We start from the raw sequence: 17,887 nt of genomic DNA, 5'->3' as shown, positions 1-17,887 counted from the left end.
GACTCGTCCTGACAAGTTAGCTGGCATTTGCCATTCCTGGAGTTTAAAGCTTTCAGGGAAAGGACTATAAACATTATATGTTTGCGAGGTATGGGCCAGAATGGATCCTTAATCTTGCCTGGGGCCTTTGGGTGATACTGTAATATAAACAAAGGCATTGGGTGGCTACATGGATTGACAGTTAGTTGGTTTCAGTATAAACTCATGAAAATTATTCCAGATGCCTTTTTTGAACTACCTTGAGCAGTAGAAACCTAGACTCACCCAGCAGAAGCCCCATAGACACACAGAGGAAAGAGATGCTAGTAGCCAGTGTGCTGATCAGGCAGCCACTGCCAATTAGGCCTGCCCCAATGACAGAAGTTAATCGCTCTCCCAGCTTCTCTGCAGTTACACTAGCCAGTGGGCCTGGAAGGGAAAGGAAGGGAAGTTACTATAACAAAACAGATCTGATATAATGTTATGGATACTAAAAGAGCCGCTATGCAAGGCTAAGAATGTTGATAAGTAACCTAGTGATTAAGGCTGCATAATAAAGCATTTCACTCCCTCAATGAGTTATATGTTATTTGGTAGGCTCTGTGGGTAGAAGAAAGAGGGAATTAATACAGTCATGTTGCTATTAGTTGCTAATAATTTCTGTCATTGCCCTGGAGAATTTGGACAAATCTGATTGATTTGATTTGATCAGTCAATACACAGAACTGCAAAAACCAGCATCCAGTTTGAGAGTGAGAGAATTGATTATTTCATCTCAAGAAAAGTGTGATGGGATGAGAGAAGGGGTTATACTCAGTGACCAGGAGGGGTCAGTGTTTGCCTAGTCAGTTGTACTTGAGAAAACTCAAGACTAGGATAGAACTGAAGAGCGCAGCTTAAATATTTTGGAGGGTAGGAAGGTATATAGGCCAGCACCAGGCAAAATAGTATCTAGGATAGGATTATTATTTTTTGATTATGCACTTGTCAGACCTGCAAAGAGAGCTTGCACACTGCTCTAAGAATTAACATAGAGAAGGAAAATGGTAATCAACTATCAAGCATTCAGATTTAAGGCTTTCCTTAACCAGTTTTCCCTGTGGATGGCATCGCTCAACTGTTATAGTGGATTATCTAGTGGTGGAAAGGATTGTTTTGTTTTGAAGCATTAAAAAAAGAGAATACCCTGAAATGCATCAGATCTAGTATGATAGATCCTTTCCAAAGAGATAGTGACCCAGAGACTAGTTGTGCAAACTGTCTTGTCCTTAAATTTCCAGAGCAGCGTGGTAGTGACAGAGGTATTAGTGTAGACAAGAGCCTGCCCATGATCAAATAAGGGTTTGGTTTCACAGGTGTAGAGACTGAAGTCTGCTCTTCCACAGATGAGCATTAATAGTATATATTGGCACAAGCCTCTCACTTGAGTGAACAACTCCATACCTGAAGAGCCACTCAGAGTCCATCCCCATTTCATCCTGGGACACAGCATGCCACCAGGTGTTCAATCACAGACTGCTGTAGTTTGCAGTCTTCGCTAATCTAAGTGAACTAATCTTCTTTCCTGTTAGCCAGTGAATATTAAAAAATGGGCCCTTAAAATTGAAAGGCCCTTGAGCTGTTTCCTGGTAGTTTGTTAACCTTACAGATTCCTGCTGACCTCCTAGGAAGCGGAGAGAGGACATGATGGAGCCAATCCAGCTGATCTTCTCTGAAGAGCCTCCAATTTCTTCTTGGAAAACCACAAAGAAAATTCCAAAAGTCTTTAGCATTCCCATCACAAACACGTTTACCTAAATTCAAAGCAGATTGAAGTGAGGTGTTACTCGTTATACAAAACAGATTCCTGGCCATGTGTCTTGTTTCTGTTCCTCAGTACTGTGAAACCTTCATGTGGCAGGAGAAGAGGTCAGGACAAGGGTGGGGGTAGGGGAGAATTCCCATTTTCTCCCCACATGTACACCCCTTGGCTATTAAATAAGTAGGTACAGTATGGGGATAGGACAGGTCTTCTGAGCCATTGGGTAATGTTTAGTGTCAGATGGGAATATTTAGCACAGAGGGCTAGTGTATGATGTATTCAGTGGTGAGGTGTCTAACACGTGCAGCTGGAATTTCAGATTCATCAAATTCTAAAGGGGCACTGACACACATCTGGGCATTTTTCCAACCAAGAGCAGAATAGCTTTGTGCCTTGAGGGTTAGTTACATTTCAGCCCCTTTTGATAAAGTGGATCTGGCGTTTCTAGGACTAGTTTTTGTTCAAAACAAAAAGATGTTCTTGTCACGGATAGCACTGCTAATTCTCTGAAACCTCACTAGTAATTAACAGACTAGCAAAACAGGTTAGTGTTTTAGTGGTGATAAACTCCTGGTTCTCCATGGTTAGAAGCTGTTGTGCTGTGGGGGCAACAGTGCCTTAACTTCCCAGAATTGCTTTTCTAGTGGCTGACTGAACAGAAAAAAAGTGGTCTTGTAACTTACTATCTAGAGCAATGATTCTTAGCTGGGGTGCTGTGGCATACCAGGGTGCCATGAGATCCCTTTCACAGTGCCGTGGCACCCAGCCCCTATGGGAGGAGGTAAGCACTCCTCCCCTGCCCCCAGTCTGGCATCCTATGTCCCCTAAAGTGCTTTGGGGGCTGCTGCACCCCGCATGCTCCCAGCAGCTCAGTGTGTTGTGGACAGGAGGGCTGTGCAAGGCTTAGGACCGTGCTTTGGATCTGGAGAAGCTTCGGATGCTTTGGCGTCCAAAGCAGCACGTCCGGATCGAAGCGCTGGCTTCTTTAGGCTTTCTGAAGCAGTTCAGAAAAGCTTTGGAGCCGCTTCGGAGATCTAGCCATAGGGTATAATGGGGAATCAATGAAATATCTATAACTTCGTTGTTTTGTCCGATTTGGATGAAACGTATAATCAATGAAATATCTATAACTTCGTTGTTTTGTCCGATTTGGATGAAACGTATAGGGGTGTTAGCCTCTGCCGAGAGCATGAAGCCTGCCAAGTTTCAAGAAGATCGGTGCAGGGGCTTGGGGGGAACTGCACCCCAAATTTGTGAAGGCAAAACTCGTGTCACGTGTATGTGTTAAGCCACAGTGGGGTCAAAACTGCAGGGGTGGTGGCCCCTCCTGAGGCCATGAAGCCTGCCAAGTTTCAAGGTGATAGAGCAAAACTCATGACATAGGTGACTGTGTGTTAAGGCACGGGGAGTGGGGGTGAAAACTGCAGGGGTGGTGGCCCCTCCTGAGGCCATGAAGCCTGCCAAGTTTCAAGGTGATAGGTGCAGGGGTTTCTGGGAAACTGCACTTCAAACTGCTGACAAGCAAAACTCATGACATAGGTGACTGTGTGTTAAGGCACGGGGAGTGGGGGTGAAAACTGCAGGGGTGGTGGCAGGGAAGCCTGCCAGCTGTCGAGATCAGTGCAGGGGGGCTCTGGGGCCCTGCACCCCTAGCTGCTGACAGGCAAAACTTGTGCCATGGGTGCTTGTACAACTGACTGTCTCTGTCTTGGGGCAGTTGATTGCTGTATTGATTCTTTCCTCTCCTTAGTCTGTGGTTTTGTAGGTGTGAATCGTTGTTAATTAACTCATTATCTAGTAGCTACTAGTAGCTAGGTTCTGTGTATTGAGCTGGTCCCTGGGCGAATCATGATTGATTGGTAACTGGTAACACAGCAGCTTAGCAGCCAGGCCTGCAGTAGTTCCTTCCCCCCCACCCTGTGCCCCAAGACAGACACAGTTGCACAAGCACCCATGTCATGAGTTTTGCCTGTCAGAAGCCAGAGGTGCAGGGCTGCAGAACCCGATCTCCTCGACAGCTGGCAGGCTTTGAGGCTGCAGCAGGGGCTAGCAGGCCTGCAGCTGTCGCCCTGCTGCACCTTAACACACACAGTGTCACCCATGTCATGAGTTTTGCTTGTCAGCAGTTTGAAGTGCAGTTTCCCAGAAACCTCTGCACCTATCACCTTGAAACTTGGCAGGCTTTGTGGCCTCAGCAGGGGCCACCATCCCTGCAGTTTTGACCCCACTGTGGTGTAATATACATATGACATGTTTTGCTTTCAAGAAATTGGGGTGCAGTTCCCCGCAAACCCCTGCAGTGATCTTTTTGAAACTTGGCAGGCTGCATGCTCCCAGCAGAGGCTACCGCCCCATCCAAATCAGACAAAAAACAAAGTTATAGATATTTAATCGGTTTCCCCATTCTACCCTATGGCCGGATCTCCAAGGCGACTCTGAAGTTTCGGAGCCATTTCAGGCGGATCAAAGCGAGAAACCGGTCTGGAGTTCTGGATAAGATCCCTGGTATCCGAAGCAGCCAGATCAAATAGCTACTTACTCGCACAGGCCTAGTGGGCAGGTGGACGTGGGGTTGGAGTTGGTTGTGCTTTACAGCCTGGCTCATCCCCTCCTCTCTTCCCACACTCCCAGAGCTGGCAGGTGGGACTGTAAATGCAAATGGCTCTTGCCAACATGTGAGACCCCAAAGGAGTAGCCTCTGCAGAAGGGATGCTCTTGTCCCCTCAGGTACAGACCAGGTGTAAGAAGGGGACAGATAACAGAAAGAGCAGGGAACAGCACACCAAGGTCCTGCCCTCACTGCTCTTACCCTGGTTCCAGATAGATCAGGGGTTCTTAGCTTCAAGGTCCCGCTCCATACCCTTTCTGAATTTAGATTCTAGCTCAGCGATTCTCAATGAGGAAGGTGATTTGGAGCTTGAAAGTCACTGATCTGAAGAATGGGTTTGGAAATCCAAGATGGATGGTTGCTATCCACAGTTTGTGTGTTTTGGGCTGAGAGTGCTGTAGCAGTGATAAGCATATATGTACTCCTTGGGATGTTGATGTTCAAACTGCAGGTAAATTTTCGTGGAGTTTTGCAAATTACTCCTATTACAGATTACAGGTGAGATCTGAGGCTGCTATAACTTATGCCCCTTTATGGCAAGACAGCCCTTAAAAGACAGTCTTCAAGCAGTCTAGCAGTACCAGGCAAACTACAATCTTTGCTGCTCAAGTGTGTATTTCTGTAGATTAGTGGCAAAAACCACTAAATCCAACTGCTGCTTAATAGAGGGCAGAGATTAATCCGCTCAGAACTAGTTACCCATTTCCCTGTTCTGCGCACAGTCTCTACCTGTATCGTTGCATACCAGTTGGCCAGACTCATCGAAGTAGAAAGTCCCTCCCTTCCTTTTCATTGTTTAATTTCTGCCATGAATTTTGATTAAATCAACCCTATGCATATCGCAGGCTGCCTTAGTGTATGTATATGTGTCTAAGGAGCTCTGGGTGAAAGCATCCACAGCCTCTGGAAGTATCTCCTGCCATGAGGATGTAACTCCATATGGTCCCTCTGCTTACCAGAAAGAAATGAAGCACTATCATCCATCCCCACCCTCCATCCGGGGGTTCTGTGGCTTGGTACTCCGTTTTCTTCTGTGTTGATGTTGGCTGCCTTTCTATCCCTGTTCCTTTCCTTTCTCCTGTAAATGAGAATTTGAGGAAATAATCACACCTCACCTTATTGAACAGGCTTCTTAGTTTAAACACTCAGGGTTCACTTTGATCTACTACAAAAACACGATCTAACCCTGCTGCCTTCTTCACCAGTCTCCACCACTGTTAACTTGAGAAACAGTATCGTGTCCTGGATCTCAAGAATTTTTCTGGCACCGGAAATCATTGTTATTTGTTTAGGAAGAGGGGTTGAGACTTGCACAGAGCACGGGCTCTGTAGCAGATCTGGCACTGGAATTTGGGTCTTCTGTCTCCTGCCACAGCCAACCCTTCAACAAAGATGTCTACTTGCATTTTAAGGTCTGTCATCTGTTGTGCATATATACAAATGCATTCAGCTTCTACCAGGTACAGAGAGCCTGTTTCACTAATTATAGCTCTACCCATTCTCAGTGCTTCTATAAACCTCTTTCTCCCTCTCCCCTTGTATCTAAGGGAAGCAGTAAGACTAGGAGCTGAAATAGTGCATGTGTTATAACCTGAAGCTTTTCTCTTACCGTCTGGATGATTCATGATGTAAAATCCTGGAAAACTAAGTAGTTCACAAAGAAAAAAAATCTCTCATTTGCTGTTGGGCTTAGGATCCTTCTGGGTTAGCTCCTTTTTGAGTCTGTTCTGTAATTTGTCTCTAGCTGCTGTAATGAATACAGGGCTCATTCTTCCAGAAGGAGCTGCGAGGCAGAGCTAGCAAAAAAGATCAAGATGCCTGAAGCACTGGGACCTTTTAGACTTAACCGTTACCCCGCCCCTTGGGCAGTAATTTGATTCCTTGGCTACTTTCAGATCTTTCAGGCCCACCCCTTCCCTGGGAACTAGTGTTTTTTGGTTGTTTTTTTTTTTTTGCTAAAAACATGTCCTGATTGGAGGAAGTTTTGAATACTTAGAAATGCTGGTGAAAACTGCAAGGAATGGTTTGGGACGGCATGAGTTCTTGCTTGTTAATCACTACACTCACTAGTGGATGGCATCAGTGGGTTGAAGCCAGCTTTCAATATGAAGAAGAATCTGAATGTGTAGCTGTCCAGCATTTTTTGGGCAGACAAGGTTCTTTGGGTAAATGTTATATCTTTTATTAGACCAACTAAATAGTTAGAAAAATTGTTCTTTGCTAGCTTTCGAGTACAAGCATCCTTCTTCAGGCAGAGGGGGAGTCTCAGTAAAATTTCTGTTACTACTTGGTAGCCAATTTTACTGTGAAATGGCAAGGTAAGGTCAGCTGGAGTGGTGGTATAGCACTGATCTTGTCTAGTTAGTGTGCTCAAAACTAGAAGGGCACTGTCTCTGCTAGCATTTTACAGCAGGGGTAGCTAATTGTGTATTAACCTGCTGCATTCTTTTCGCTGAGCATTTTCAGTTGCTGTGAAAACAACAGCTTCAGAGCTGGATCTTATTCCACCCATTACATGGCCAAGTCTGATCCTATTCTACTCTGCTTAAGTCCCTGAAAAATAATTAATGCAAAAGTGTGTGGATCATGCTTCTGCTCACTGCTTTTTTAAATTTAGTTTTAAAGCAATGGCGTGTTAACAAAAATGGGCATATTAACTTTTTTTAATCAGTGACTTGAGCAGGGTGGAATAGGTTCATACTTAGGCATTTAATAGATGGAATAAGATTTGGCCTGAAGTGTCTGAGGATGGAATAGATCGATACTGCAAACAGTGGATGGGAACACCATGAACTGGCATGGCAATGATTAATTAACAGTGGAGATGGACCTGCCTTCGCCTGCAACCCTAGAATGTATTGCATCTGATCTCATGTCACTCTGAGGGAAGTGCCATGAGATTTTTGTACAGTGATTTGTAGGGCTGTGCAGCTGTAGAGGCTCCTAGTGGAAGCGGCTCAGTAATTCTGGCTTAGAAGAGTAGAAATCAAAGAACAAATGTGGAAGGCCCTCATTGTAGAAGACTTGCCCAGTCTCTGTTGTGCATAGCCTGCCTTATTCCTCCAGGCATCTAGTCATCCCTCTGTGTATAGATTGTGTGCCCAGCCTTCTGTTTTCATTGGAAGTCCCAGCCGTAGAGTCTATCCAGTCAGGGATTTGCTAAGCAAGCTCAGCCGTTCTGCTCTTGTTAAAATTTACATCATGCATATACCACAACTCTTACTCAGATAAGAAACAGCTGGAGAAAGGGGTGGTGTTCAATTTAAAAACAAGCCTAAAGGAAAACAATAAGTATGCTGTGAAAAGCATTAGATAATTGCTGTAAAAATGGTAGGGCTACTGTAGCATGAGGGACTTGGTAGTGAGAATACAGCTATGCATCTTATCCAGTTTGAAGCAAAATGCACAAGCCATTTTAAGAGTGACCTCATGAGTTGCATAGGCAGACAGGGTTCTTTGTGCCTGAAAGCTTGAAGAACAATTTTTCCAACTATTTAGTTGGTCTAACAAAAGATATCACATTTACCCAAATGCCTTTCTTCAGGCGTAAGGAGAGTTTGTTGGTGTGTGTGTGTGTGTGTGTGTGTGTGTGCGTTTCCCTGAGTAGAATGGAAGCCAACATGCAAAATGCATTTGCATTTTCACAGACCTGCATTTTGGCTTCTGTTCTACCCAGGAGAGCGGGCGCACACCAGCAAACTCTCCCTATGCCTGAAGAAGAGCGTTTGTGCTCGAAAGCTTGCAAAGAACATTTTTTCCAACTATTTAGTTCGTCTAATAAAAGATATTGCATTGACCCAAATAACTTTGTCTGCCTGTGTTCTTAGATCAACATGGCTACAACCAACACTCCTCATGAGTTACAAACTTCCTTTTGATCGTCTGTCTCTGGTCCTACGACGTTCTTTATTCTTCTCGGCACAGTGGCCAATAAAAAAGAACCGCATTATACGTCCACACTTTGTTATACTTTATCTCCCATTGATAAAATGGACTGACACTTCTGTAACTTTGTTCTTTTATAGTTTAAGTAAGAAAAGTCTTCACCAATAGTGTTATCAAGATTAGTGTTAAGTCTTTGAAACCTCACTGGTACCTAACAGCTCTGATTTGTTTATTGGTCTGATATAGGAAACCAGATTTTAATACAAATGTTAGCAATTGCTGTGCTGTTAGGCTAAGGTGACTCTGACCCTATCTCGGACTTAATTGATTCACTGGCAACCATGTAGACACTATAACCTATTGTCTAGAGAATAGGATTGGAGGTGAAAGGCGGCCTGATATTCAGTTTTGTTTTGGGCTGCAGCATCAAGTCTCTTCCCCTTTGATAAACTTAGATACAATCCAAAACCCTAGTAATATTAACTCCCTACCTGGGAAGTTTCAGTTAATGCTTGTTAAAGTGCCTTAATAAAATCTTTGGCCCCAAGGGTTCATAGCAGTGAAAAGTACATACATAGCAGTCACGTAGACACTTGGGAATATACCGGTGAAAACTTGTGGAACCTGTAATCTTTCAGGTTTCAAAGGGGTGAAGTGCAGGTTTCTTATGGATTCAGTCCATGCAGATCTGGCCCCTGGTGACTATAAATTAATATAATACTTTGAAAACTGAGAGAGTGGCTTTCATTTCTGCTCAGAGCTAGATAGCAAGAAGGCAGCAGTGGCATTTAGTCACAGTTAACACTATATTGTATGCACCAAATTCAATAGAAACTTCTGAAATAAAGTACCAGAGATGCTTTTTAGAGGTTAGTTCTCTTTAAGAATCATTATAACTATTAGTCCTGACTCAAATAAACATTACACCCCTGCCTCCCTCAACTTTTATCAAGAAGATAATTGCAACTATTAAAGGTGATGTTAGTTGTCTTGTTCCCCTGATGCCGAGTAGTCAATAGTGAAGATGAAATAAAGAATCCTTTCTAATACTGATTTTAAAAGATGAAACATTGAGGCTTGTAATTCCAGCTTTTTATTGAGTCACTTTCAGGTCAAATATGGTCTCATGTCCAACTTTCAATATGCTTTCACTGTACACAAGATAGGCTTCTATCTACATTTGAACATCAAAGGAAAAGCTTTTCACAATAACTCTTCTCCTGAGGTTTTCAGCATAGGGTTGAGGACTAGAACCTGAGTGCACCTTCACATGCAATCAGTTATGTTTGACAGGTCTGTTTCCAGTCCAAACACAGTAATGCAACAGCTAGAAACCTTAACTAAAGTTAAACTTTAATCCAGGATGTTTCCAATACAACAAAGCGGTCTGCTTTTAACTAGACAAGATTAAAGGTTTCCTCTAAGGAACTTGAAGAATGGGGCATGTGCTCTTTTGACTTTGGTGTCAAGAGGCAGCCTGAATGAGTTTGATTTTTTTTTTTCCTGAGGTACAGAAAACAGAACTTATCTTCCCAAACAGTTGAGGGGCTGCTAATAAGCAGGAAGTAACCTTCCCTGAAAGGAAGGAATAGTGACTCCTAAACTTCTCTCTCTAAAGTGTTAGATAGTGGTGTACTTCCACTTCAACTACCAACTGAAGTGTTGAACTCACTGCATGTGCTCTCACTCATTGGAGAAATGAATAAGTGATATAAGGCCACATACTATACATTTTCATTACAGAAGCAAAATAAGTGAAACCTCATTTTACACTTGACAGTACAAGTCCTGTAATATGCTGGAAATTAAAGATGCTGACCGATATACAGTAGCAGTCTAAAACACAAAGGAAAGTTACCAAGCATTTAATAGCTGGCCCACATGTAGTTTTACAAGCACATGCTATATTACAGAGGGAGGTAGGAGTCCAACAAGCAGAAGTTGTTGCAAGGGTGTCGAAACAACCAAGCAGACTGGTGAAAGGTCAAGATGCCAGTTTGTGCACTGCTACAGTGATGCCATCGTGCTTCTTGATCATGATATTCCTGAAACAGCAAATATTTAAACAGTCAAAACTTTCCAAGACTAGTAGCTCATCTCAAAACCAGTGCTAGAAATGCCTTTAGGTTTGGCATAAGCCGTGGCTTGTCAGAGGCAAGATTACATATAGGATCTAATGAAAGAAATACTTGGCTTGCCATCTTTACTACTTATTACATCATTGTAGGATACATAAGATTTCCAAGAGTCTCCTTACAATTCAAAATTTGGAAGTACCTTGGAGTGTTTAGGTGGGCTGTGAAGGCAAGTCTGTCTACCTAACTTCCTTTGTAAAAGTTGATTATAAACAGGAACATAAGGACCGCAGCATTGCTTCGGTAGTCATAAATATGATGCAAAAGTGACACTAGCTGGTCATTCTAACCACTTCCAAAAAGCCAGCAGTACAGTTAGAAACAGGAATGGGGGGGTGCATCTCAAATGAGCATCCTGGAATTGCAAGGACACATGGGTCTCTTGCAGTCACGCTCGCTGCCCCCCCCCCCCCCCCCCCCAATTCCTAACAAACAATCCCTGGATAAACTCAAGAGAAAGGACAGGAACAGTCTTGATGTTCCCTTCGCGCAGGCCCTGCAGGAGGTGCCTCTTGCCCCGTACCTCCTTCCAAGCAGCGACACACAAAACTTAAAAGCCACCTGGAGATGAAGGAGGCAGTTCTAAGATCCCGGCCCGAGAAGCGTTAGAGCAAGCCAAGGAGGGACAATAAAAAAAACCCAGCAACAAGGATGGAAACCCAGACACTCACCCATGATCCGATTCCAGACACACCACAGGGATATCAGTGGGGTCTGAAGTTAACTTGGCTGCCTGCTGAGCCAGAACCGAGATCACCCCTGCGTGTTCATCAGAAAGTGTCCCGCGACCTGCAGGGCACGAGAGAGATCTGTATCCAAGTTCACCAAAACAAGCGTCTCGACAGCAATCACCAATCACACCTGCTTCGTACTTCAGCCGAATGTCTTCCCGAACTCGGCCGTCTCCCACAACATCTCAAGGACACCCAAAATGATCTGAGAGCTGCCTAAAGAAGTGCTGGCCAAAGCGCCCACGCTCCCACTCCCCCGCCTGAGTTGGGTCTGAAGATGCTTGTGCTTTATAGGGTCAGATCTCTTAGCAGATGCTGGTGCTCGGGCTAGAAGCAGGATGCCAAACGGAGCGATCCCACGGGGCTGGTGCTGGGTCTGGGACGGGGTTTCCCTGCCCAGCACGGGGCTGGCGGGCAGGGCAAGCACGAGCCAGGCGCCTTATGGAAACGGGGGGGGAGGGGGGGTACTCACAGCCCAAGTTCAGCCCTTGCGAGTCCGTGCACAGCACGCCCACGACGGACGGGTTCTTCATCCTGCGGGGCAAAGCCACAGCTCGATCACTCGCCCGGCCCCGGCCCCGACCCACCTCGCCCCCGCCCCCGTCACGTGATAAGCGCTGGAGCTGCCGGACGGGTGCTGCGGAGGCTCAAGATTCCCCGTAACGCGAAAGGTGCAGAGGGCGGGGCCTACCAGCCACGCCGCTGGAGCTGGGGCTGGAGCGTGGGAAACGGAGTCCAGCGGACGTGCGTGGAGTCGAATGAGGGTGCATTGAGTGCAGACCAGTGAGGGGTGCACTGAGGGGTGCAGTAAATCGAGTGAGGGGTTCACTGAAAGGTGCATTGAGTCCAGGGAGGGGTGCATTGAGTGCAGACCAGTGAGGGGTGCGCTGAGGGGTGCAGTGAATCCAGTGAGGGGTGCACTGAGAGCTGCATTGAGTCCAGGGAGGGGTGCGGTGAGTTCAGTGAGGGGTGCATTGAGTCCAGAGAGCTGCGCCTCCCCTCCAGGGCTGGGGGTGCTGGGGTTGGGGTGCTGGGGGCGCCGGGGTTGGGGTGCTGGGGGCAGGGAGCAGCTGACCCCGCTCTGAGGAAGAGGAACCCAAAAGCTCTGCGTGGCCCGGCTGCCTTCATCCAGGGGCAAAGCCTATGTAGGCGCTGACTCCATGGATGCTCTGGAGCAAAAGCACCCACTGAAAAATGAGTGGGTGCTCAGCACCCAAGGGCCACAGCCATTTCCTGCTTGCCGATGTTAAAAAGGACCTCAACCCCCCACACTTTACCGAAAGAGGTAGCATATTACTTCAACCCGGCTCTGCAGCGTCAGTAAAGACTGAGCGCTTCAGCAGGGCATTTTGACACTTTTCGCTAAAGCCAATTCAATCAGCTGTTAGATAAAAAAAGCGCCACTAAAGTGCCCGATCTTCATCGATGCTGCAGAGCCGGGTTGAAGTAATGCTGCGTTGCCTCTTCTGGGCTCAGCACAGGAACGCACCGAGTTGAAAGTGAAGTGCCGTTTTGTTCTGTTATGGCTGCAAGCGCCCACCGGCAAAAACCAAAGTTGGTGCCTATGCAGGGCCATCAAACTGCACCCAGGTTGCCGCCCAGGCTGTGGCCTTGATTCACAGCTGAATCAGAGCCGTGACTTCCTTGAGTCCTTGTTCTGCAGCCTAGGATAAGCCGCTGTACTGCACTGGGGGCGCAGGGGACTGTGTTAGACAACAGGAAGTTTTCTTTCTCCTGGTCACTGCTTTGCACCAGGGAATATCACATGAGTGCTTTGCTTTCCTCTGCAGCAGTGGCTCTGAACACTTGCTTGGCCCTGGAAAAGCAACTGCCGTTGTCCAAGCTGCCAGTGCTACCTTTACATCCCCACCCAACTCCCCTTCAGATCCCATGTAAGTCATCTCCCCAGGACATGGCAGCTATATGATACTGTCACTACTTTTTAATTAGCTGTGTGACAGAGGAATAGGCACAGTACAAAAGGGACATGGCTGTGGCCCTTCCTGTATTCCCCACTGGAGGGCACTAAATCCACATCCTGCACCAGCACATTGTGCATCATTGCACAATATCCACAGCTGGCACCGAGGCGATCATATCCAGCGCACAGCCCAGCCTGACTTTCAGCCCAAACACCAGTGCTCCTGTGGCTGGAAGTGTGCACCCAGAGAAATCTAGTCCATGAAGACCTTTCCAAGCACAGCAGGCTGGCAGTGGGCAGCACCAACACAAGCATGTCCAAGCTAAGAGCAGTTTCCACGCCATGCGCAGATTCATGGCTGCTCCAGAAGGGAGTAGCACATGTGTGCTGGTTGCAGGGCAAGCCATCTAAGCCCTCAGCCAGCCAGAAGTAGCTCAGAAAGGACTGGACTCTGAGATCCCTCAGCAGAAAAAGATGAGATGAGGGATGTGCCTTCTGAGTCTCTCCCCCCCACGCCAATCCTCTGTTATCCTACATACTGTGTCATCACTCAGTGACACTGCTGTAAGGTGGGCGTAAAATGCTGCAAGGTCATGTTTTACGTTTGCTGGCGTTGATGACACGAGTTATGTGGTGATGGTGAATCAGATCCAGAATCTATAGAGATGGGCTTAGGTGCTTTATTGCATTACATCCTTCCTGCTGCCATAGCTTTACATAGCTGCCGGGGAAGTTGCCAGCATAACTGTCACCTAAGAGGTGTGATCATTTCACGCTCCCTATGCAACATGGCTTTGAATAGCTGCAGTGCTAAGCAGACCTGAAGCTGTACAGGTGTAGATCTGAACTGAGACCCATTATGCTTGTTGTTCTGCTAATAATACATATGTGAAGGCTTGGAATGAGGTGTGTGAAAGAAACCCCCCAACAGGTTAGCATGAAAAACTCATGCATGATGAATTGCCATGACTTGTTAGGTCTCCCAAGCATGGACATGGACAGGAACACACACACACACACACACACACACATACACACACTCTATCCTTTTCAGAAGCCTTTTGGTGGGTGGCTAAATAAATCATATTCAAGGTTATTAGGTTGGTGCTGTTGCTTGTGCTTAAAGAGGCTTCAGCTCCTGAAAGATGCAGATGAGCCACAAGGGCTTCCTGGAATGCTACCCTAACTCAGGGGCGGGCAATTATTTTGGGCAGAGGGCCGCTTACTGAGTTTTGGCAAGCCATCGAGGGCCACATGACAGCCCAGGGCAGATTAATATTAATTTTCTAAATTTTTTTAGGGGCCCCATGAGTTGGATAGAATGGCCTGGCAGGCTGCATCTGGCCCCCGGGCCACATTTTGCCCACCCCTGCTGTAACTCCTACTCACCCAGCACAGCATCTCGCTCCATGTGAAGCCTGTTCAAATCGATGGGCCACATCCCTCCCTGCACTGCTTCAAGTGTCCACATCTGGAAGGCCATTCAGGGTATATCTACATTGGAGTCAAGGGGGTGACTGTAGCTCACATACATACATGAGCAGATGTGTATGTGTATATATATGTGTGTGTGTGTGTGCGCGCGCGCGCGTGTGTGTATATACACACACACACATATATACACACACACACACACACACACATATATATATATATATATATATATACAGTACACACACACATATCTGAACTAGCTTTTACCTAGCTGGTCAGGGTGCTGCTAACAGGTTACTCACAGCGGGACAGCAGAGATTCATTCAGGATCCTGGGTAAATACTCAGGCAGCTAGTCTCTGCTGAGCTCCATGCTGCTGAGGCCACACTGTTTTCATCACCCGAGGCAGCTAACTCACCCCCTTTATGCTGAATTATTTCTCAGTGCACAAAACTAATGCAGGCCTGCTGATTTGAGTGGTTCGTCGAGGGGATTGTGCATCCGAACTCTTGGGTTCTCCTCCCTGTTCCAGAACAGGGTGTGTTGGGTCATCAGAGCCAGTTACTTCTGCCCTGTGCTTTCCCCATCTGTAAAGTGAGGATAATGATGGCAATCTCTTTTGTCAAATGCCTTGAAATCTATGGGAGGAAAGTCCCCAGCGAGAGCAAGGTGTCTTTATTATTATGACTGGCTCTAGACTCAGAGCTTATTCCAGGCTCTGCTGCTGATTTACCATGTAGCATCAAATCTGCTGTTTTACCCCTCCATGCCTCAGTTTCCCCCCAGCTCTGAAAGAGGCATGGCTAATTGACCTTGTAAAGTGCTTTGAGATTAATGGACAACAGGCAGAGACCTGGCTGCGACCTGCATCTTCCTGCATAGATGACAGGCACACCAGAGCACAGTGAGGTTTGGCCTCCTCTTGCAGCAGGTAGTTGGTTACAAGCATTAAAGGATGTGGGGGGAGAAGGGAGGGAAGAGGCAGGACATGATGTGTTTGATTCCCCTTTTGGACAGGAAACCAGGGCCTTGAATCCAAAGACAGGAGTAATATGGTCAAATCCAGGGAAAAGTCAGTGTGGCCTGGATTTGGGCAACATCTTATCACTCAGACCCTGGGCCCAGCAGAGAGCTCCCCGTGCTTTGAAAGGGATACTACCCTCTCCCTTGGTGAGATGAAGGATGTGACACTCCAGCACCCTTCTTCCACGCCCCCTGCACAGCCCCAGCTGGTCAGTCCCAGGTTCCCTATGTAACAATTTGAATTGCGTGTCAGGTCCTGTATATTAAATCAAATGGGACATCAATTCTGGGGCATCAGCACTCGCTCCCTGATGAGAAAGTCAGAAGCAGGGAGACTAATGTCCCTCTTGATATTTCGCACTGCCAGCAGGGAGGCGAGCTGAGTATAATCCCATCTGTCAGAGCAGCACAGGGCCTGATTGGGAGGCAGAGTGAATTACTTGGAGAGAGGGAAGTTTGTCATTCTGTGGATGTGGAGATATGAAACAGAGACAAAGGTCCTCCATCACGCCAGAGAGCTGCAGCAGGGCACATGGCACGCCTGACCACGCAGAATGGGTCCCAGAGCCCCCAGGATCCCTTGGTGCACATGCTTGTACACAGCAAGGACTCACTGCACACCCCTACTCCATCATCGCCTCACAGACCTACATACCTGCGCACAACAGGTGCTCATACGCCATACACAATGCACGCGTGCACAAACCCACACACACAAACACTCTCTATCCTCATCTCACAGACGCACACACTGGCACACAACAGGCACTTACAGTACACACACGTGGGCATGCTCCAGCCTCACTTCACAGATGCACACACCTGCACATGACAGGCACCCACATTCCACACACACACACACACACACACACACACACAATCCTCATCTCACAGGCGCACATACTTGCTTACAACAGGTGCCCTCATTCTTTACACAACACACACATGTGCATACACACACACACTCCATCCTTATCTCGCAGGCATGCACACTTGCACACAACATGCACTCACATGCCATACATGACACAAACACACACACACTCCATCCTCATCTCACAGACACACACGTCTGCACACGACAGGTGCTCACACTGCATATGCCACACACCTCATCCTGCCCACACATAGATGTGCACCCATCTACATGTTACAGGCATTCGCTGCATACACAAGCACTCCATCCTGACCACAAAGACACATGCATTACAGGCATGGACTCTGTGGGTTTTGCCTTCTCCAGGTATGGGCCAGGCTGCTTTTCCTAGGATCTCATGAGCGTGTATCTGTGTAGTGGCAGGACATTAGCTACTCCCTTGCCTTAACCTGCTTTTACCTCTGGTGTTCTTGGCCCTTTGTGTACAGTGCCTAGTAATAATGTGTGAGGTTGCAAAGTGGTGATTTTGGAGATTCCTTGGGTTAAAGACTCCCTGCAAATGCAGGGGCATGGATTCAGTGGCCTAGGAGACCCCTTCCAGTTCCTATATACATTGCCATCTACCCTCTTTCACACTACAAGTACTCTTCTGTTGACCTACCTTCCCCTGAGCAAAATACCAACGATAGTGTCTGGGTCTAGCCTTAATGTTACTCATTCACTTGCACAGTATGCACTGGTCCTGGAAGGGAGATGATAATAATCTTTCAGGACTCTCAGCCTAAATACCAAGACTCATTTCTCTGGGAAATTTCTCCCCCAAGAATTGACTCTGGTTAGAGGGAATAAAGCAAGGAACCAACTTGTTGCCTGCAACAGCTCCTCCACAAAGGAACTAAAACCCTATATGTAATATAAATGCAGTGTTCATCGAGGAATAAAAAGGAAGCCTAGGTGTAATAGCACCATCTGGTGCCTCCTATAATAATGAAGCAATTAAGATTTGTCAGAAGAATCACAGTATCATAGAAAAGTTGGGCTGGAAGGTAAGGCAGGGGGACCGTGGCAGCCAACGTCCTGCTTCTATGAAAAGTTACCAAAAAAACCCAAGGACCAACATGGAAATCTCGGAGCAGAACTGAGGGAAGAAGCTGAGGGAAGAGGCTGCTACTGTTACAGGCACTACCCAGGAAGGGATAAGCCTGACATTACTCAGGATGCACAGACTTTATCTGGAGCAGGTGGAAACATTACCTGCTCGCGCAGTCTCAGGGACATACTCCAGAGACATCAGGTCCCTGTCAGGTGCTTTCCTTAGTGCGAGCTCCCATTCCCAGGGCTAGCAGGGCAAAGGATTTGAGGGGACTTGTGCCCAGTACTGTTGCTTATATTTAGTCTTGGCAGAGCTACATGTGTGCTTTAATGCGTATTAGCTTATATAAATGTGCATTGAGGTGTCACGTAAAAAAACATACTTTTTACTTAATGTGCAT

General features: G+C 46.7%; 1 protein-coding gene across 4 annotated transcripts in view; it reads right to left on the bottom strand.

The window, feature by feature from the left end:
- SLC16A4 (solute carrier family 16 member 4) overlaps positions 1–6,209 on the bottom strand; it is a 17,485-nt gene extending 11,276 nt beyond the window's left edge. For 2 of the 4 annotated variants that reach the window (XM_006025301.2, XM_025206062.1), the window contains exons 1-4: positions 5,998–6,209; positions 5,345–5,466; positions 1,640–1,772; positions 265–408 (exon numbers count right to left, since the gene is read on the bottom strand). In XM_006025301.2, the coding sequence (XP_006025363.2) occupies positions 265–408; positions 1,640–1,772; positions 5,345–5,466; positions 5,998–6,013 (415 nt within the window). In that variant the 5' untranslated portion in view covers positions 6,014–6,209. Of the gene's footprint in view, positions 1–264; positions 409–1,625; positions 1,773–5,344; positions 5,467–5,997 lie in introns of all 4 variants that reach the window. The other 2 variants (XM_025206060.1, XM_025206061.1) reach the window with 2 other exon arrangements.
- Between the last annotated feature and the right edge of the window lie 11,678 nt (positions 6,210–17,887).

Source organism: Alligator sinensis, unplaced genomic scaffold (assembly GCF_000455745.1).
Source record: "Alligator sinensis unplaced genomic scaffold, ASM45574v1 scaffold872_3, whole genome shotgun sequence".
Lineage (NCBI taxonomy): Eukaryota > Metazoa > Chordata > Crocodylia > Alligatoridae > Alligator > Alligator sinensis.
Note: the sequence above shows the minus strand (reverse complement) of the source record. Positions and strands in the feature narration are given on the sequence as shown.